The sequence below is a fragment of the Drosophila serrata genome, unplaced genomic scaffold (genome assembly GCF_035046125.1).
Source record: "Drosophila serrata isolate PLE 108 unplaced genomic scaffold, ASM3504612v1 contig_240, whole genome shotgun sequence".
NCBI classification, from domain to species: Eukaryota; Metazoa; Arthropoda; class Insecta; order Diptera; family Drosophilidae; genus Drosophila; species Drosophila serrata.
In genome coordinates, this window is record NW_028257138.1 from 2,596,706 (window position 1) to 2,619,043 (window position 22,338).

Consider the following 22,338-nt stretch of genomic DNA (forward strand, 5'->3'; position numbering starts at 1 on the left):
TACTAGAAAAACAAAAGAAACACGAGAACGGTTTGGAAACAAAAAGAAATCAGAAAAATTAATAGAGTGCAAATATTTGTAGATTTTTACACGAACTATTAACAACACAGCCCGCTGAAAATAAGGATCCAGATTCGGGGATACGGATTGCGGGTAACTCGAGATCGTATCCGTCATATATAGGGTCTGAGCCACATCCACATAGGCCTATGCAAATAAAAGAGCCGGAGCCCAGAATGACAGGGCAGAAAGTCCAATGGCGACCGTGACATGGCAAAGGAAGCGGAGGAGCCGCCCAAGGAACTCTCCTCTCTGTCAGGTCAAGACAGAATAAATTTGAATTTGAATTTGAATTTTCGGTCTTCTCTCACCTGACTGGGCCCTGAACTCTGTGTTCCTGCTGCTCTGGTTCTGCCAAAGGAAAATAACAAGATGGAAACTTTTGCAAAGAGAAAAACACAAAACAAAAAAAAAAAAAAAAAGAAAAAACCGAAGGGAGAAAAAACAAGCTGAAAAGGACACAATACAGTCCAAAGGAGGAACAAATTTGTGAGTCGAATCTTGGATGTCCAATGGAGAGACAGAAAGATTGTCTAAGGTACACAAGAGAAATATTAAACCAATGGGTTAGCCTTTACTTTTTTAATTTTTAGTTTTTAATTCAGTTTCAAATATAAATTACATTGAAATAATAAAATTTCGAGTTAGTTTTGACTAAGGAAACTAGTTCAACTTAAAAGGAAATGTTTAAAAAGGATTAAGTTAGGTTTAAAATATGAAAAATTGTTACCATCACCTAATATTCTGTCTTAACTCCATACAAAAATATTATTCCAAACTAGCATAAAATAATGTATTTAAAGATTTTAACAATCCGACTTCAAGGACAATCGAAAGCTTGGGGATGATATTAACTGACTTTGCCATCTTGTTTTCAGAATGTCAGGTAGAAAATGGCCAACAAAATTCCAGAGCCAGAGCAGAGACCCAGCAGATACATCTGCCACACACTCAGATAGATATACACAGATACAGATACATTTTCCTACCCCAATTCACAGCCCCCATCCTGAGTCCCCATTCCCATCAATTTCAGATCCTTTGTGAGTCTGTCCGTGTGTTTGCAAATTGATTGGAGGCGAAGCCATCAAAGTGTCCATTGGAGCTGCTAACAGGCTGACCACCGCCACCTCTGTCTCCTCTCCTTGCCTCTGAGTTATCCCGGACTCCAGTTACCTGTGTTACCCCCAAACAGGTGTGAAAGCTTCGTGCTGGGTCTTCCCACTTATCATTGAAAGTTTTCCCGCGTTAAATAAAATTTCCTTTTTTTCTTTTAATTTTTCTTGGACACTCTCTGGACGAGTTGTTGTGTTTTTTTATTCATTTTGTTTTTCAATAAGTTACTTTGTTTTTGTTTTAACATTAGAATTAATCGTTGGAGGAATTATTACACTTAATTTTTGCTATTGTATGTTTATTTAAGACTTAGTTTTTATGAATTATTATTTATAATTAGTTATTTAGATGCAATATTAACTTTGGACTTGGACATAGGACACGAAACAATTAAGACTCGCACACGCTTACATTACACACATACATACACTTTTACATACAATTAGTGACTGTACAGGATTTTACTAAATATATTTAAGTTCTTTTTTTATTTTTCAGTTTCTTTTTGGGTTTATTACTCAACTTAAAACTTAGTAACAAAAAAAGGCGACTCCTTTCTATTTACAAAACAAAACTTACAGAACTAAGGGCCAGTGTCTATCTCTCTATTACTCTTTGAACTATTTATATTCCAGTTAATAAATAATTTTAACACTTTTTAAATAAATATAACTTAGTTTATAAGAAAAGTATACATTTTCATAAAAGGACTTTTGTTTTTAAGACATTAAATAAAATGAAAATGGTAAAATCTTCATCAAAATTGAACCTTAACTTATTACTATACTTTCTCTATATATACAGTTGCCACGCTCCATTTTTTAGGCCACTTCCAGATCGGAGGACTCGTCGGCATCGCTATAGCCATTGGGATCGCTCTTGATGTGCACTAATTGCGTGGCATAGTGTTCGGAGCTCGGGCACTTGATGGCTACGTTTCCGCTTCCGGTGGAGCTGGGTGTGCCCGTACCCCCGCCGCCATTATTGTTGTTGTTCGTGCTGCCGTTGGTGGTGCTGCCGCATTGCTCCTCCTGCAATTTCCGGAGGCGCTCCTGCTCCTCACGTTTCTGTTTGCGCCACTTGGCCCGACGGTTCTTGAACCACACCTGGAAAAATAACAAGAGATACATTTAAAAAACGCAAAATATAAAAAATATAAATAAATATTATATAAAATTATAGGCCCATCTACCTATGCTCTAAGCTGTTTATTATTTAAATGTTATCACTTAACTTGAAGGTTTCTTTATAGAAATTACTCCCTACTTTTGCGCCACTTTTTCTGTTCTGGCTACCTTGGTTACCTTTGAGCCAAGCGGCGGGGCTTCAAAAACACTTTCATCCGTTTTTCTCTGGAAATTTCCTCTTCTGCTTTTCGGGATTTCTATGCATAAATATTTTAAGTAATTTTTTTTTTATGTGCCATTCCCTCTTATTTTCTCGTCCTCTCTCTCTTGAGCTTTGCTTAGCCTTTTGTTGGCTTCTTTGGCTCAATCTTGGCGTTTATCTTTTGAGGGCCAGTTGCCAGGGCCAATCCTCCTCCTCCTCCTCCCTCTCCTCTCTCCTTTTTTTAGGATTTAATGAGATGACTTATTGTAATTGTAATTAATTGTGAATGCAGCAGGAGGAGGGGTAGCAGAGCAGAGTAAAACTTTAGAAAGCTTAGGGTAGAAATGGGGTATATTGGAGAGGTAGTAAAACTTGAAAAGTAGATTTTCAATAGTTGAAAATATTGAAATATTTAGTTTTAAAAATATACTATATTTCATAAAAATTTTTATATATATTTTATGATAATAGAAACTTTTTTGGGGACCTTGTATGTTTTCTTTTATTATTATTATTGTTTATGACCACGCCCACCCACCCCTGTCTCGTTCTCCCCCTTCCTTAACCCCTCTTGTACCCTTGAAACTCACAAGCTTAACCCTTACCCGGCTACTTAGTTAATTAAAACAAAAGGCGACTGTGAAGTGAAGTGACTTGGGGGTTAAACAACAATACAACTCAGGGGGAGGGGGTTCAATCAGCAAGAGGATGGCATTTCCCGTTATGTAATCACCCTTGTGACCCCTCATTATCTATCTCTCATTAGCCCCCCGCCCCCTCACTCACAGAGAAGCTACCCCCAGAGAACCCATTCCCCTGCGGAGGGCGGAGTCTCTTCTTCTCCCCAAACTCGCTCGCTGTCTCTGTGTCTCTGTTGCTCTCCCCCAGCGATTTCTCCAATTCCCTCTCTCTCTCTCTCTCTTGTTTTGTCCAATCCCAGTTGCAACCCTTATTTGTTTATTTCCCTTCGTCTGTTTGTTGATTGTTTGTTGAATAAATACTCGAGGAAAATGCTATGCAGGCTAGGAAAAAGTTTAATTAGAACAATTAGCAGAGGGAAAAGTTGATTTTTTGGTAAAAATGAAATGTTATTATCATTCCGAAAGGGGAAAAGTTGAGTTTGCTCTGTTGTTTGTACAGCAAATCGACTGAATTTGTTGAAATAACAGAGGGCGGGCAAAGGCAGGGAAAGCAGGAAAGGTCGGCAAGTAGACGAAAGCGGAAACGGAAATGACAGCAGAAAATGCGCTAAACTTATAAGCAAAAGCAGAACTCTTCTCCCTGAAGCTCATTTAATTTCGCATAAAATTTGTGTAAATTTCAGCAGCTGCTTTTCATATATTTTCCCGACTTATTTGCTTAGGATTTTCCTCTCTCTGGTCTCGTCTTCCTCCTTTCCCCTTGTGCTTATTTTTGCTGGAAAATGGCGGCACCTTGGCAACCTTTGAAGGCGTCACCGTCAACGTCATCGCTTTTTTTTATGTCAGTTCATATATTTCTCATTTTCCACTTGATTTAATTAGATTTTTAGACAGCTCTCAGTATTATGTGTGTGTGTGTGTGTGTGTGTGTGATTTGTTTGTATTTTAGTTATTTATTTTCATAATTTTCATAATTTTCATGAGCTTAAGTTATTAAAACAACACAACGCGCGCGACAACCGTTTTTCAAAAATCACGCGCTGTCGGACATGCAATGAATTTTGTGATTTAGTCAGCTTAATTATGTCAACAAAGCACACACATATATTTTTACACACACGCAATTGCCAAAATGCAACAGTTTTAATCCAATAAATTCTAAAATGAAAAAATAATTGGTGTTTTTTTGGGGTATTTTTTTCAGACGCTTATTAAAGTTGCATATTTTAATTAAATGGTTGGCCAGACAGGCTAAACCGCATTGAACCCTAATCCAGCCGGAACTATATAGCCAGAGGATGTGTGTGTATGTGTGTGTGTGGGTTAGAGGGGGGGGGGGAGGGATGTGTGTGCGCCGGAAAAAAGGCGAACGCGCTCCGCTAATCCCGTAATTTGTACGGCCAACAGTCGAAGTGGAGTGTGTGCGAGTTTAAAACCCTCCTAAACCCCCCCCCCCCATTTAAACACGCTGTTGAACCCCCTACCCCCCCTTAAACTGGTCTAGTACCCCTCTCCCATCCAGCTTAAAATCTGACTAACGCACAACAATTTTTGGCCATAACGCTGCAGGCGCCTTTTTTGCTCAGAAAAGCTCGCTGAAAAATCGCAGTGAAAATTTTCGACAAATTAAATAAACAAAGCCGAAAAAAAGTGATGGAACAGAGGGAGAAGAAATGTGTACAGGTGCGTATGTATGTGTGTATTGTGCGATTTTCCATTTTGATTGATGGCTTCTGCCTGGGCAATATTGACCACAAAATGGCAGAAAATGCTGTTCGATGGCACTGAGATTAAATAATATTTAAAAGAATAAATAAATAAATAAAGTAAAAAAATAAAATCTTTAGCCGAAAGTGGAAATATGTTGTATTAAAAGTAAGTATTTATTCATATCTAATGATGCTAAACTTTTAATGAAATTTAAAACTTCTAAAGCTGTGTTTAACCCATATTGTCACTAAGATCTAGGTGTTTATTATGATTAACGGACAATTGCAGTGACGGACAAACGGACAGGGCTAAATCGACTAGCCTAGAACGTTTTTAGGAACAACTTTATGTTATTATTTAACCATTTTTGAACATAATAAATAATAAAATTGCTTTACTTAGTTATTTCGCATAATTTCGTTCAGTGTTGAGTTGCAGGTGAAATTTTCTCGTTTTTTCTTTTGGGTAAAGAACTTGACATGCATGGGCTCTCGCCTTGGAGGCGCCAGAGAGATCTCTCTCTGACCTTTCGCAAATATTGCCACAGATTTTTCATCCAAAAGCGCATAAATCGCTGATACCGCAGGAAAATCGCGGGGGCGTGGTGCTTCCCCAGGGGGACGGAAGCGTCTGAAAAGCGAGGCACACACATACACACACACACACACATTGGGAAACGTGCATGAAATCCATTGAACAAACAGACCCACGGCAGTTGATTTTTAATTAACTACAAAAGCGCTTTACGCTCCGCCCCCTACGCTTCGCGCTTAACCCGTTTCTCCCCCCTTGGGAAAAATCTCTTCTGGCATTCTGGCAGACTGACCCTGGGTGTGTGTTATTTTTGGGGTTTTTTGGTCAGTCTATGCGTGTGGTTTGGATTACCAAAAGAGGACCGAAAAGGCCGGAAAATGCATCGATGTGGCATGCAAATGTTACCGAAATATGTATGTAGAGCTACACTGCTATCATAACTTTGCGCTTCGTTAATCGTTGCACCTGCTCTATGTCCCCCTCTCTCTCTCTCTGCTGATTTTTCCCCTCTCCTAATTTCCCTTGTTGTTCCAACTCGTCAAAATTGTCCCCGACGAAAGCCAAAAAACATTGGCAGCCAGCAAAAACAAAAAAGAAAAATTAAATTTCTCCTGGCTTCAAAAGCTGAGCCCGACGAAGGGTTAAATGGGGAGACCCGTGTAGATTTAAAAGGTGAAGCTCGGTGGGCGGTGGGCGGTGGGGTTAAACACAAGGGAAGGCTGCAAAATACACACACAAAATGGCGGCCGCCTTTTTCACCAGGCGCTTCTAATTAGTGAAAATTGGCAACACAATTCGGTTGGAAACTTCGTCACCAAAATGGGTAGCACTCGTTCCCCACCCTCTCTTTCTCTTTCTTTTGTGCAAAATTGTTGACGCTGTTTTCCGTCGTGTTGTTGGATTAAAATCGCGCAGCCATGAAAATTGCTCGTTACGCACATTCCCTTTCTTCCTCCTCCTTTTTTTGCTATCACACAAGGCTTAAAGTGGAAGTAGACAAATTATGATCTTTTGCAGGAATCCAGTGTTCTTATACGTACATTAAACAAGTTTTATATTCCATTTCTAGAGCACCAACAGTTTTCCATTCCTCTGCCAATATTTCTTGTAATTAAAACACGGTAAACACCGAGTGAAACTATATAACGATTACCAGTGGCGCAGAGTGTGCGAAATACAAAAACAAAGTCTTTTACCGTATACCAGTGCCGAAACGATTAAGAAAAGGACGGAATAAGAAAAAAGTCCGGCAAGTGGTGATGCAAGCTCGACGGAAAACATCGATAGCGATATCCGTCGATCTGTCAAACAGAGCATCGATGCATCGCTTAGCATCGGTAAACATCGTAATAATAAATAAATATTATAAAACGTATATCATAGTATACATATATTTATTTAAGTTTTGTAATTGTATCATCAACTTTTAACACTGATTTCCAATACCCAATTAGAGAAATTAAGCAACCGATGTTTTGTCAAACATCGATGTATCGCCTAACATTGCCAACATCGGTAAAAGAATATCGATGCTCGTGCAGCGGTGTTGAGGACATCACTATCGCCCTGTCAAGTGAAAAAACTGCTGCAGCTATAATTTGTTCCTGCCGTACAAGAAAATTATACAGTCAATTGTGCAGTTACCAATGTGCACTGGTGTTTCTCCCACTATAAACTTAACAAATACCATGGAGTTAAAGCATTTGGCAAGTAGAAATCAAATTAAAACCTCTAAAACTGCAGTGAAAAAACTGAGACTCCTGCGGACAATGTGTGACAGTATGTGTGTGTCCAATAGGCTGCCGCCATGATCGTGTTAGAGTGAAAACTAACGGGCGAAGAGTGCAAAAAGAAAAAACGAAGAAGAAGAACGAAGTCGCCAAGTGAAAAATTGACGTGTGCTGCAGGTAAAAGTTATTCTTCGGCCGCATTAGAAATATATAATATACATATATGTACATATGTCGAGGAGGATGGGTGTTTCTGCCGCTAACCGTCGAGTTAAAGCATTTGGCAAATAGAATGCAAATATACACCATTAAAACTGCAATGAAAAAACTGAGACTCCCGCGCACAATGTGTAACAGTATGTGTGTGTGCCAGCATGCGTATGTCCGTATGTGTGTTCGAAAGCACCGTAAGCAAGTGCCGAACGATTTCTAGCGGGCGAAGAGTGGGAGAGATAAGATGAAGTAAAATGCAGCTGCGTGTTTTTCGGCCGATCGCAATGAAAAGAGTGGGAGAGATAAGGAAATGAAGAAGAACAAATTCGCCAAGCGAAATGCTGATGCGCGCGCAGCTTTAAAACGTAACACAATGCGCATGTCAGAATGTGTGTTCCAATTGGCTGTTGCTAAGATGAAGTATTGAACGATTTTAGCGGGCGATGAGTGTGAGAAAGCCAAGAAAAGGAAGAGAAAAACAAAGTCGCAAAGTGAAAATTTGACACTTGCTGCAGCTACAATATTTTTTTTGGTCGTAATGCATTTCTGTATGTGTGTGTATGGCATAAAATCTCTTCGTAAAAATCGCTAAAGAAATGTTTTCTAGCGGAACAATGTTGTGCGCGTTTAAACCAAGCGAATAAAAAGTGCGTATTAAATATGGCGGCAATGTAAGTCGGTTGTGTTCGTGTGTGTAAAATCAGTGTTTTTTTTTATTGGCAACGTAAAAGTGTATCCCATGATTTTTTTGTTTTATTTTTTTATGTGTTAAAAAAGCTAATAAATTAATTATTTTAAATATAAAATAAACGAAATATCAAAGGAAAAGAAAAGGAAAGGGCGACTTCGCATTTTTTTTTTTTACTTTTCTTCATTTCATTTTGTCATTTTTGTTTTTGTATTTTTAATTGTCATATTTTTTTATTGTCTGTTGTGACGTTTCTCCACCTTTAGTTATATTTCCTTGCATTTCTTGCTGCCAACTCGAAAAATAAATGTATTAATTTTTAAATGTTGATTTGTATTCTGTTATTTTGTATTTAATTTCACAATTCATTAAATAACTTAATTATTCCATGGTGTTCTGCAGCAATCCGCGACTTCCCATGTCTTTCCATTTCTTTTCCAATTCATTGTTTTATTATTCAGCGTTAAAAAAATGTTGTTGCCAGTTGTTTTTTTGTTTTTTTTTTTTTGTGTGTTTAAAAAAAATAATTCATAAAATTGGTCATTAAATTTCGCGTTGCAAAAAAAGAAGATAAGCCCGACACGAAGAAGAAAAAGACGAAATGATGTCAGTAAGATATAAAATTCAGAAATTCGGTAAGTGAAAAATTCATGTAACTTTTTTATATTCAATGTGTTCACATTTTCTATTTTCATTATATGATTTTCGGCCCATTTGCTGGTTTTTTAACAGCGCCATTTACGAATTTAAATATTAATAATATTTTTCGGCAGTTTTTTTTGTTAAAAAAAATAATATTTATAAGTATATCAATATTTTCCCCATTTTACATTATCCATTAAAATATTTTCTCGACATTTTCAGGCATTTTGAAGTTAATCCTTATTATAAAAAAAAACACATTTTTTTCGGAGACTTTTTTATGATTTTTCACCCTGAAAACTGAGCTTTTTTATTTTGTTTTCTTTTCCTTTTTTTTATTGCTAATCGCCGACACGGGTGACCTTTTAACAGCTTAGTGAACTTAGTGCACCTGTTCAACCACGCCCCTTCATCACTTAAATCATGTAGCTAACCGCCTTCGCACTTTTTTTTTGGGGTTCTTTGTGTAAATTTATGCAGCTTCGAGGGTAATTTTCTTCCTCAGCGATAATATTTGTCTACGGTTACACGCTTCGACAGCCAAAACTGTAAAGCAAACATGGGAAAAGCGTCGAGCCCCTTTTAAAAATCGCAGCCCCGAGGCGGTAAACGCACTTTGCGGCCCGCAAAATTCCCGCGAGAATCGAGCAGCCTCAAAACTCAAGTGTTTGAATAATGGAAAATTATGAAAAATTATGACGGCGAGAGAGAGGGAGAGAATGTTTTCACCACCCACTGGGTGGTGGTGGTTGCTCCGTGACCTCGGGTAAAATTAACGAAAATCTGCTGATTCCAGCTCATTGCCGTTTTTAATTCAATTTCGAGGCTAAACAAACATATTGCCAACGGGCGAAAGGGAAAGGGGACATGTTTATTGTGTCTAAGGGGAGACAATAATAATAATAATAATAATAAAAATTCGGAGGCAAAATATACTTTAGTTAATTGCCAACGCAGGTGGCCTCCTCGAAAGAAACAGAAAGAAAACCCCTTGACGAAGTCTCTTGCTCTTTCCCGATTGTGCAACTTCAAAGCGGCTTGATCCTGGAGATTGGTAATACGAGGGTGACACAGGCCCTTTCTCAAGTCCTGGCCAAGACAAAGGGATAAGGCAAAAGTGGTAGAAAACAGAAAAAGATCGCCTCACAATGGAGGAGTGAGTAGCGATGAGTGGGCACATTCTTCACCTCACATATATGTATGTACATAAATTCGAGAATGGGTAACATCAATATTTGTGGAGTTTTGAGCCGCAGAGGGGGGAGCACAAATTATGCCAAGCTGATGATTACTAATTTCTTGGCGACGCTACTGCGGCCCAAGACAAATATTTGAAATGCCCTCCAGCAGACCGCTCCTGCCTCTATCTGAGTAGATTGGGAAACGAAGTCACCTCGATCACTTGAGCTGCGGGATTAGGCGTATTTGACTTGCACGCACCAAAGAAGGCAAAGCAAAAAATATGTTTAAGAGACGCCCAAGAAGAGAATAACTCACTGTTTGCTCTCTCTCTCTACACACACACAGCTCTCTGCGAGCTACTGTTTTACCCGATCTTTTTCGCCGCGATCCAAGTCCAATACCAATCTCAAACCCAATCCCAATCCCAATCCCAATCCCATCCATCGAGTGTCTAAATAAGAATAATAATTGTAAATGATGAAGTCAAAATAAGCAGATCATTTAAATGCTGAATGCTGTTTGGATGGGAACTGAATAATTACCACAAGTTTGGGGAGGGAGGCTTTTGAAATCGGAAATCTGTGAGAACCGAGATTTCTGTGGCAATAAAGCGAATACAAATTTGTATGCGAAGGTCTTGGGTAAAGGTATATTAATTAAGTATTATTACAAATTGATGGTATTAACTTTAGGGAAGAATATTTATAATAAATACCTCTTTAACCTATGAGAACTGAGTTTTCTGTGGCGTTTAAGCGTTGAATTTTGGTATGCGTAGAACTTTGGTAAATGGGTGCTTAATTAATAAAATTTCGATAAGACAGGACTTCTTTTAGTAAACATAATAAAAAAAAAACTGCGAGAACTGAGCTTTCTTAAGCAATTTAGTCTTGATTTTTGGTATGCGAAGGTGCTGAGTAAATAGGTTTTAAATTAATATTAATTTGAAAAAGTAGGATAATTCGATCACATAATGAATGTACCCTTTCCCAAAGAGAGTAACACCCTGTGTAGGCATCGAATTTGTTCATTTTTTTTTTACTCCACACAGTTTTCTCTTTTGTTATTGCTGCTGTTTGTCTTAGGCAAGATTTTCAATAATTATTGCCACTTATGGTACCGCAACTCTGGGGACTTAGGAGAGAGAGACGAGACCGAGTCTCTGGGCATTGGAATCGCGGAAGAGAGGGGCACTCCTCGAGTGGCCAAGCTCTTGGCATGCAAATATGCTAAACAGTAGCAGTCACAAAAGCTGGGGCTGCTGCTGAAGTTGATTATGCTGCTTAAGTCAATGACGAGCGATGACTGAGCACAAGATTTGCTATGGGGATTTTCAGTCATCAGCCATTGTCCACTTTGCTTGTCAGAGACAAGTTTGAAGTCTCTTTTTGTGTGTGTGACAGTGTGTGTGTTGTATGTTAATTAGTCAGAGTCGCCCCAATGAGGCAGCAGATTTGTTGTCAGTCTCTCCCAATTTCCAATTAGTTGAAGAGCTGGGAAATCATTTCCCCTTCCCTCTCGCTCTATCTCTTTCTCTGTGGAGAACTCCCTCAGAAACCTGCATTCTAATCCGCTTAGGATTCCGAATATGATGACCCGCGGGCCGGAAACTTGTCGCCTAATCAAAGAGCTGGCGTCAATTCGCCTGCGGGTTAAGTAACGCCGCTCATTACCCAAATGGAAGAGGAGGTTGTCTTAAGCTGAAGGCTAAACATAAACCCACACCCAGGTGTCAACAAATGTCGCACTTGTCCGCTTTCCTTTACCACGATAAGGGGTGAGGGGGTGAGCTAAAGAAGGGTTCCGTTTTGGGGTGGCGGCAATGTCTAGATTAAACATTTGACCGGTTAACAAACATATTGCCACGGTAACTAGGCTAGGGACCCGAAAAGCGTTGCTAATCCTTATCAAAGACGACGCCCTCTGATTTCTATGCATCACAAAAATTGTGAACAAATTAAATTGTCAACTTTTATCGTCACTTATCATCGTCCTGCTTTTCCCCCTTGGTGACCTCTCAATTTGTTTGTTTGCCAGCCTGCCTGCTTGTTTGTTGTTGGGTTTCCTCGACACTAATGGACTTTGAATCACAAATGTCTAAGTTGTAGTAGTAGCAGGAGTATATCCCCAGATACAAAGGGATGTTTAGACCCCCGGGGTGGGATTTACAAGGAGGAGGAGGCTGGGAATCCCTGCATATTTACATTAGCAATGATACGATTCCAGGGACATGCAACCACCAAAAAGAAGCACCCAGAAACAAGCAAATAACCATCGCCATCCGTTTAAACATGCGGTCCCATTACTCAAATTAAGTGAATCATTCGGATTGTTGGCATTGTTTTGCTTTTGCCAGAAGGAGAAGCGAAGCCCCGCAAACCGCCGACAACTAAATAAACAGCGAGAAGTTCTCAAGGGGAGAAGTGTAGAGAATTCTCTGCTAGAAGAGAAGAGGAGAGCGTAGACCGTAGAGATTGCGATGCAGATGCCAGAGATTCGAATTCAGAATCTGATTCATTGTTGTTTGGGCATTGCGGGGGTGTGTGTGGTAGCACTCAATTGGTTTCACGCGGTGAATTAAAATGAGCGTGAAATTAGAGCCAAATAGAGGGAAAAAGTTTGATTACAAAGGGTGGGTAGAGGTTTTTGAAAACCAAAATTGATTAAATTTTAAATCACTAACAAGAACATTACAATAAATGTGGATCTGAATGAATTTAGCACTCCTTCTAATATATATTTTGCCTTGAAAGCAAATCCAACTACAATCCCTTTAAAATATCTAATGAATAACTTTCGACACTCACCTCCACACGCTCCTCTTTGAGATCCACCTTCAAAGCCAACTGCTCCCTAAGCACCACATCCGGATAATGTGTCTTATCGAAGGTGGCCTCCAATTGCTCCAGCTGCTCCTCCGTGAAGATGGTGCGATGGCGACGCTTCCTCTTTGGCGGCGGCCCATGGCCCAAATGCCCCAAATGATGGTGCTGTCCGTGTCCGTGGTGATGCGCTCCCAGATGCGGATGGTGGGGATGGGCGTGCGGGTGATGTGGGTGGTGGCCATGGCCGGCCGCCAATCCCGCGGCGGCTGCTCCGCTAACGTGCGCCTGCATTTGAGCGGCGGCCACATGGGCCACAGCAGCCGCGTGCATGTAGTTGGGATAAAAGTTGGGGTAGGCCACTGTTTGCAGGAAAAACAAAATTCATTATTCTCGTGGATGTAATAACAGTCATATCATCATCATCATCCTCATATATGTATAGGGTAGGGGTAGGGGTAGGGCCGGGGTAAGAGGAATATTCCTCGGTAAATCCTTAAAAATGCGCATAACATAAAACGCGGAAAAACGGCCGCCATGTTGGCTTCCACACCAGAGGAAAGAAAAGTAGAAACACAGGTAAATTTTCCGATAAGAATGGAAAATGTTAAAAAATGTATATTTATATGAACATAAAGCACTTCTTTTTAAATATTCAAAATATGTTTAATATATAAATGAATTTTCCTCAGATAAAAACTAAACTCTTTACCCCATCTGTAAGCTTATATGTGCGGCTTCCGTTTCCGGTTGCAGTGCAGGGAAAAGATTTTTGAGGACCGCTTTTTTTATTGTAAATATTCATATCCTGCGGGGGAGCCTTTGAATGAATTTAAGCGGGGATTCTGCATAAATCTCCGCCAGAGATCCACGCTCGAATCAACACAAGACCCAAGCTTGAGCTCAAACCCAAGCCCATTCTTAAAGCCAACCCCCCCCTAAGGTGGCCCAATCTGAGTCTTAGGCCTCATGCAAATCCTCTCACCGCTCAAAATCGAATGGAAATAGGAAACGGGGAAGGGGAAATGCGGAATCATCTTTCACGGATCATTGCCTAATTATGAATAATGCCATTCAGGATTCGCTTAAGGATGAGTGGTTCGGTTCAGTGGTTGAGAGGATGAGGATGAAAATAAGGATGTCGAGTGCATGGGTGGGTTCCCTTAAGGTGTTTTTCCGAGTTTGGAGTTTAATGGGAAGCCGCATAAAAGATATTATTGAACAAGTACAGTGGTTACAAGAAAATAGAAAACTTTTCCACAATTTATCTTGTGAAAAATGTTAGGGAAATTGACAAAATGGATATTATTTAAAGTAATTAATATGAAGCAGAAGGATGGTTTACTTCCAAACTGAATGTAGTTAATTAAATAGTAGTTTCTCTAAACAATTTATAAAAAATTATAACCTTTAGGTTAATCCAAATTGTCACAATTCTTAGAATATTATAGACTCCACTTGGAGAAAACTTACCCAGAAAATCGGAGGGTGAAGCGGCAAACCCGCTTGCCGCTGCCGCCGCCAGGTGACCCAGATGCAGGCCGGGATGCTGCAGCATGGCAGGAACCCTCTGCGGTCGAATGGGACTGGCGGCAGCGCTGGAACTAGAGTTGGAGTTGGGCGAGGCGGGGGACTCGGCTCCATTGCGCTTCAGTCCCAGACTGATGCCATTGGAGGTCAGTCCATTGGGTAGTCCGCCGTTGCCGCTGCTATTGTTGTGGTTGTGGTTGCTGCCCTGGTTCGCCGTGGTTCCGGCCTGCCGGGAGCCCAGGATGCTGTCGATGGTAAAGAGCGAGGCGGCGGCTGCCGAAGCAGCTCCTCCTGCTCCTCCTGCTCTCCTATCGTCCTCGAGAATAGTGACTCCTGATTGACTGCCATCGTCGGAGGACGGCGTTTGGCTCTGGCTCTGCTGGTGGTGCTGATGATGGGCATGCTGCTGCTGCTGGAGCACCGACTGCAATCGCTGGCCCAGGTAGCCGCATTGCTGTGAGTTTAGGAGCATGGCGGTGGTCAGGTGATAGGCAGCCGAATTGCCGGGACTTCGGGAGATTTGACGCGGTGGCTGCTGCTGCTCGCCAAGATCGCTGGGGGATCGCTTGAGCGTGTAGCCCGCCGGCGGGGAGTTGGTTTCGACCATTTGGGCAAGTAGGGAGCCCGCGGGTGGCGGCGTCGGCGGTGGCGAGGGACTCGGCGTGCTTACGACGGTAATCTTGAACTTGGCGGACTTTGGGGACGGAATGATGCTGTGGTCGGGCGTGGTGCTGTGGCCGTCTCCGCCGCCTCCAGCTCCTCCACCTCCTCCTCCTCCGTTGGTTGCGCCGCCCGCCAGCGTCGCCGGGGTCCACAGTGAGGAGAGAATTTTGAAGATTTTTCGTTCTACTTGCGGAGGTGAAAACAGTCTCGAAAACGGCACTTAATTGTAGGTTCCACTGATAACAATTCGCACTGAACACGCGTCGTGATTTCTCATAAATTTTCACAGGTTTTTCGTTTAGATTTTCTCTACCGAAACGGATGGAACCCTTCTTGTCCGCTCGAGCTGCGAAACTGTTGTGAGAGCGTGTGCCGCACGAACGACAAGTTGTCGTCAATCCGGTTTTCACGGATACAAATGCAACCCGGAGTAGCAGATACAGATACAGATACAGATACAGACGATGGGCACTCTCTCTCGATAAGCGGACATTTTTGGTCTCGGAACCAATGAGATTTCGCTGAGGCCACGCCCCCTTTTGCTACCATATTGTTAAGGTACACACTCTCTCTCTCACTGCTTTTGGCCCTCTCGTTCTACCCTCTAGTGCCTGGCTTTCGGTGTCCCTTTTCCACGAACACCAAACCATTGTTTCCGGTGGTTGCTGGAGTTCGTTTCCTCCCAAGGTTGCCAGGAGAATGAAGAGGTCTTTGATGGCAAAAGATGGCGCTTCGGAGATAATGCTCCCCCCCTCATGGTCCCCTCTTTTTCTTTATCCTATATTTTATTTTGTATTTTTTTCTCTGATTTTCCCTTTTTACTGACAGTTATTTGTACAGATAAAGTCATCACTGACAGACCCCGTGGCCCCCCAGAGGGAGAGAGAAAGCTGCAGAGAGAGAGAGAGAGAGAGAGAACGGGAGCATGTGCAAGAGAGATGGTTGTACAGAGGCTCTCTCGTTTGCTCCTGCTGGAAAGGAGAGTGTAGATAGTGTGGGGAGCATAAAAATGTTGCCTTTGGTAATGTGGAAAATCACCCAGGGTGGCGTCGTCATCTCTCTCTCTCTCTCTCTCTGTCTATCTCTCTTTTCTGCTCGGGGATTCACCGCGCTGCTGTCTCTGCCGGCGCAGTATCTTAAGAAGATAATGACTAAATTAATGCTTTTATGTTTTTGGCAACACATAAACATCATTATGCGCTCAATCCGCCCACGGAGATGCGCTGGTTCTTTTTTTTATTTTTCTCTCCAGCTCCTGCTTCTTTGGGGGGTTAAAGGTTTTACATAAGAGTGTGAGTGCCCCAAGGAAAGGGGGAATGGTATATATACTATATATATATATATACGAAGAAATCTACGGATAGAGCAGGGAAAAAGTTGGAGAAATGAAAGAGTTATGGTAAAACCTACTACTACTAGTAATCTTTAGCATTTTGTGTGACCCTTTATAGCTATTTTTTGTATGTGTGTTGGCATATGAAAATATTTTAATCTAAAGTTTCCACATCAAACATGCCCAAGTGCAAAATCCCCAATGGCCGCCCCGGGGCCCACTCTCTCCCCCTCCCTTGACTCTCCCCTCTGACATGCAGGAAAACAAAAGCTAAGCTTCGACTAATGATAAATGCAACTCTGGCAAGCCACACACACACACACACTAACGCAAATGGAAAGTTAACTGGGAAAAGCGAATGAAGCGAAAAGTCACCACAATGTCACCTATGTGTTGTGTTTGTGTGTGTGGGCTGTGTTTATAAAGGGATCACTTGGAGAAAAGCCTCATATATATGTATTATAAGATGTAATAATGGATTCTAATGCAATCTTTTCTTAGATTATAGATGATTAGATGATAATTTTGATGAGAACCTGAATATAATATCATTCTTTGCTGTATTTTTAGAGGAAAAGTATTAAGAGCTTTTTCTTGACCTGAGACTCTAGCTGGTTTAATAAAATGTCAACTGTTAAGCTACTCTTAGGTAACTATCCTGTTTCTTGGAAATTATAGTTATAAAATTTATCTAATATTTATTAAAAGGTTTGTTTAGAACTTCAAGAGTTTTAAAACTAAGATTCGCAATTCCTTCAAATTCAATTATTCTTTCTGTGTAATACGAAGGACAAAGTGAAGGTCCTGAATGGTAAGCTTACATAAATGCAGATATGTGGGTGCACATGTGTGGGTGTATGTATCCAACTGATTACAGGGATATCAGAGGGGGGGAAAATGGCAAAGGACTCTACCGTCACATGCACATGCTGTAAAAGGATGAAAGGATGACGGCTGATGACGTCGACGAATGTGACCAAATGCTTTTAGAAATTATTGAATAATTAAGCAGAGACTAGGACCAGAGGGCCACCAGGATGCTTTTCACTCTTAGTTCCCCACCTTTGTCACTTTTCTCTAGCTTTTCCATATTTGCCTTTGCACTGAACTTCTTATATGACCAAAACTCCCGACGGGAAAACCGAGGATGATGATGATGATGATGGAGATTTCTCCAGATGAGAAAGGGAGGAAAATGGGGGAAGCACTGGGAGTGCGCTTCTCGCTAAGCTCAAAAGTTGTGCTTCCGAGTTTTTACTATTATTTTTTTTTACTTGCCCCTCTCACGTTTTCATTTTCTCCCTCACACTGACCTGATTTTTTGTTGTGTTTTTTACCACTCTCTCGCACTGTACACTTTTTGTTTTAGTTCGTAGATTGAATTTTAAATAAAAAATTATATTAACTCGTCTAAGTATTGTATTTGGTTAGCTTTCCTCTACCCCGATTCCTCTCCATCGATCGCAAAAAAAAGTTCAATTGGCAAAAGGACTAAGCAAACATTGTGGAATAAAAGGTTTTTCTACTTTTCCATTTGAGAACTGGGAAAACGAGTGGGAGAGTGGGAAAGGGGGTTCGAAATCATCTTCTTCTTCGAACTTTTTCTTGACTCTAGATGATGTTCGTTGATTTTTATTTCGATTTTCTGTTGCCATTTCTCTTTTCAACGCCCACGGCCACATTTGCCAGTTGTGCAAAATTAGAAAAGTTTTCTTTCACTCTCTCTCTCTCCTTCCATCTCCCTTTCTCTCTCTCTCTGATTGTTTCCTAGAAGCGGAAAAGCATGGTAGAGGAAAGCGGGGCGGCAAGCGTGTGCTTTGGGTATTTGTCTTGTTAAAAATTTAAGCGAATTTCCTCGAGAAGCCAAATCGAAATCAGCATCAGGAGCAGCAGCAGCAGCAGCAGCAGGAACAGGAATAGAATCCGCACCAGAATCGCAATCTGATTCGGGATTCAGAAGCTAAATCCCTGGCTGAGGATTTGCAATTGCTTTGCGGCTGAGTCAGAGTCGCTGATGCCTGGTGCTGACATTGATATGTTAATGAATCCGCATCATCGACGACGACGACGGTCTCTAATCCTTGCCAGGAGCAACCCCTGGAAAATGCCGGGATCTCTTTATATGGTCACACCGGTTTTCGCTGAGCAGTCAATTAAATGTTTAATCCAAATATCGTTTTATTCGTCGCATAGAGAGCAGAGGCCGGCTTGTCCGGAGATTTGCCAAGCGAGAGATTCCTCCATGTGGACATGTGGCAATAAGAGGGCAAAAGGTATACACAGGGAAAAAAATTATATTAAAATGAAAGGGTTAGGTTTAGAAAATAATACTACATATACTTAAGCTGTATATGTTTTATTTAACTTAAGAAATTATTAGATCAGAGAAATATATATTTGTATGCGCCATAAACTTAAGTTATTCGAGATAATCACCCTTTTAAACGACATTATTATATTCAAATATATTTCTGCTTTATAAAATATTCACATATAATGCACAATACACTTGAAAGAAGCTTTGACTCCAACTTTCTTGCAGTGTAGCATATAGAAGCATTATCCAATGGCAATGGCAGTCGCATCAAGGGATCAGTCAGCTCAGGGATCGGGGATCGGAGGATAAGTTTAATCTTGCGATATGCGTTAGCGTGCAAATTGCATCGATTACGCATGGCGAGCGGGATGAAAGAGAGGCCCAGAGCGGATCAGAGAAGGACGGGGATATCTTAATGTAAAGGGAGACAACAACAAAAGGTGCAATAAAACCAAAAACCCCGAGAGCAGATGAATGGCAGAGCAGAGGGAGCGAGAGGGCAGGCAGGGCGTGAGGTGAAAACCAAAATGGTTGCCGATCCAAGAGAGAGAGAGAGATAGTGTTGGAGAGGGAAGGAAATAGAGCATTAAGCAGCTGCTTCACAACGAAAAAGGATCTGTGTTTTGGGTTCATATTTGCGTAAACAAGGCCACACTTTGGTCAGAGCCCCTCATTCTTCTTTCCTGTTTGATATTCGGGCTCAGCTTGTTTGATTTGCTTTTGGAAAGATGTTTCCAAAGGATAATGCCTGAATACAGGCTCCAGAGAACAGAACACAGAGGGGCAGAACACAATCATAATAAAACTAAGTGAGAAATCAATTGACAGATAACCTTCCAAACAGAATTCTGGTTTCAAGTCCCTGCCCAGGGGCATTTTTATTGTGTGTTGAAGGAAACCCCCAATGGTTTTATAATTTGCTATTAGAATATTTAAAAAAAGGAAGAAAATTCTTAAATAAAAAGGGAATAGTTGGTTTGAATTAATGGTTTTTCTTTCCTTAATTTCTCCCCCATTAAATCAAATTTCCAATATAATAATTTATTGCAATTTCGTAATTAATGTAATTTGCTAAAAGTAAATACAAACCAAAAGTTAAAAAAGGGGGGCGGGAACAGAGCACAAACATTGTAAGATACATAAATATTATGTAATATCTCTACCCTCAAAATGTTGTATTGTTTTCCTTTTTTTTACCTCCCCCTTAAAAAGGGAACACGGAACACTCTCCCATAACAACTCTCCCTTTTGTTGCTGTCATAATTTTTCGTGTTGATTTGATGCGTAATTAAAAATTTAAATTATATAGCTTGAGGATATTTTTTGGGGGCGTGTAGGTGGAAGGAATATGGAAAAAGGAGCAAGAATGAATGGCCAGAGTCAAATATTTGTCAAGTGGAAGTGGCAGGAAATGTCAGGAGGTGAAAAAAGGGAGCAATCCCATTTGGCAAGAACTTTTACTCTTTACCGAAAATTACTTCAACTCAATTAATTAACCGAGTTTTCTTTGCGAAGAGAAACCAAATTTACATTTCCCCTCGTTGTGTGTTGTGTGTTTGCTTCAACTCTTTTTGGGCAAATCTTGCAAATCAGAATGCTGCGACTGTTATTTCCCAGATTTCTTCATAATTTTGCTCCATCCTTGTCGTCGTCACCTCCAGACAAAGCCAAACAAATTGGCAAACAAACAAATCGCGAAAAAGAAATAGAAATAGAAAAACAAAACTAGACAAAACTGAAAGGATTGCAAGGGTGCAAAAGAATTGTGCCTAGAAATATTGGGCCTTGGGATAGGATAGCACTGAAAGAAAACTAATAAATTCATTTTATTAAGAGAAAGAGGAAAATAATGGAACAAGAAAAGTTTTTGTTTTTAAATATCTATTAAAACAAATATTGCAAGTCTAATACTTAAAAGGTGTTTTTGTGAGTGAAAAGAGAGTATATATAAATTTGGATATATAGAATTTGAAGCATAAGCAATTTTTAACCTGTTTTTTCGAAAATATCATTTGCGTCTTTATATTTATATCCTACACGCCTTGCCTATAAAGTACAAGCAATTTACAGGTATAACTGCTTATAAGTTACCTTTTGAAGAGAACGAGAGAGTTTATTAATTTACTCCTACTCTGAGAGAGTTGTAGATTGTTTCTATATATTAATTGATATATTAAAGAATTAATCAATAAAGTGATGGCTTTTTTCGCCCAGTGAGTCTGCAAAATCAGCTCCTTTGAAGGCGTCTCCTACTCTTGCAGCGTGTGTGTGGCGTGTTTGCTTTTCTCCATGTTGTTCTCCTTCTCGCTTCTCTGCTTGTACCAATCTCCATTTCCTTGTTATCCCCGTGTTCTCTGTCGTATTTGCCATGTTGTTGTCTCGAGCATAAAAAAAAGCAAAGCAAAACAAAGCTGCTGCTGCTGCTGTTCCGAGGTCCTGTTTGTTTGAGGTCGTCCTGCGCCGTGTACCGTTGCTGGATCCTGATTGCCGATCGTTTTCCCTGGTCGCTTTTCAATTGACCGTTGCAAATCGTTGCAACAAGGATCAGCCGGGATAAGCCCTGTCCTTGTATGGCAACATTTATTTTCCCGGTGCTCATTTTTTGTTTCACTTTTTTTCAATGTCCCTTTCTTCACACGCCCCGCAGAAGAAAGGAAAAAAATAAAGAATGGAAGGCTTTCTCCTCCACAAAACGTTTCTCGTTCTTTTTTGTTTTTGCGGTGATTGGTGATGCGCATTTGATGGCTGCGATCCTCAACAAAAAGAAATATATATATCTATATATAGTGCAATCCCCTGGACCTGTGTTATCCCTCTGTTCGTGCTTAAGTCTTTGGAAAATCGTTTTTTTACGCCTTTGCCCATTTCCTGCACTGCTAATTGCGAGAGAAATCTGCTAAGACCCTCGGATCAGTGATATACCGATGGAGTTTTTGATAAAGATTTCGTTTTTAGATTGATTTGTAGGAATCAGAATCAGAATCATCAACCGCCGACACGGCCTACGCATCTGAATAAAAAGGGTGTGTGAGAAGTGTAGTTGAGGGCCACTTGAAAAATCTCGTTATCCTGTCAGCCGCAGGACTGGGCACTTGGCACCACTGCTCCTTTCTGGCTGGGAAAACTGCCAGTCATTTGTGACTAGCACGAGGAGAAGGGGTTCCTCATCCTAGTGGTGGAGTGCTTCTTCGGCAGCTGTCTCTCGCCTGCAGCTCCCCGTATCGCTTACAGTCCCAAAAGCAGATGAATGAAAAAGAGCAGCAGCCAACGGTTCTGTCGCTCTAATGCACTCGAAAAAATATCATTAAATTTGAATAGGACTTTGAATATATAACATGGAATTAAACACATTATTAAACTCTTCAAAAGGTAGATTGAATTCAAGCAATCATTCCATAGAGTTGGTTACAAAGTTTGTTTAAGTTTGAAACCTTTTTAAAATTTTTCAAAAATTGTTTATAGTCAAAATTAATTGTAATTTCAATTTATAATAAAAACTTTCCAGCTCTCGTCCGGCATTTTTCCCCGAGTGCCGATGAATGAAAAGAGCAATAGGTTTGTCCCTTATGCTACTTTCTCCGCCTACAACAACAGCATCCAGGAGGTGCAGCAGGCAGGCTCAAGGATCAAGAGCAGGCAGAGCCACCCTCCTTTGGCTTAGCTCTATTCCAGAGCTATTCATCCTTCTCCTTAGAAAGCACATAACCGAGCACCGAAACCGAACCACTCAAACGCCTCGGCGGGACTCAATTGTTTTTGAGATCAATTTGCAACTTAATTGAAATCCATTTAAAGTAATGAGAGTTACTAACTTGTCCTGACCCGCTA

The 22,338-nt window shown here is 40.7% G+C and overlaps 1 protein-coding gene across 2 annotated transcripts; it reads right to left on the reverse strand.

The window, feature by feature from the left end:
* Positions 1-1,457: 1,457 nt before the first annotated feature.
* Positions 1,458-14,960, reverse strand: Gsc (goosecoid homeobox). 2 transcript variants are annotated; one of them, XM_020945156.2, is made up of 3 exons: positions 14,141-14,960; positions 12,653-13,029; positions 1,458-2,282 (listed from the first exon to the last, which is right to left on the reverse strand). In XM_020945156.2, the coding sequence occupies exons 1-3, from the start codon at positions 14,802-14,804 to the stop codon at positions 1,998-2,000; spliced, it is 1,326 nt and encodes a 441-aa protein (XP_020800815.2). In that variant the 5' UTR covers positions 14,805-14,960; the 3' UTR covers positions 1,458-1,997. The 2 variants fall into 2 exon arrangements, 1 of the variants encoding a protein (XP_020800815.2); XR_002319329.2 differs by lacking the exons at positions 12,653-13,029; positions 14,141-14,960 and adding an exon at positions 6,431-6,599 and having other exon boundaries at positions 2,153-2,282.
* Positions 14,961-22,338: the final 7,378 nt, after the last annotated feature.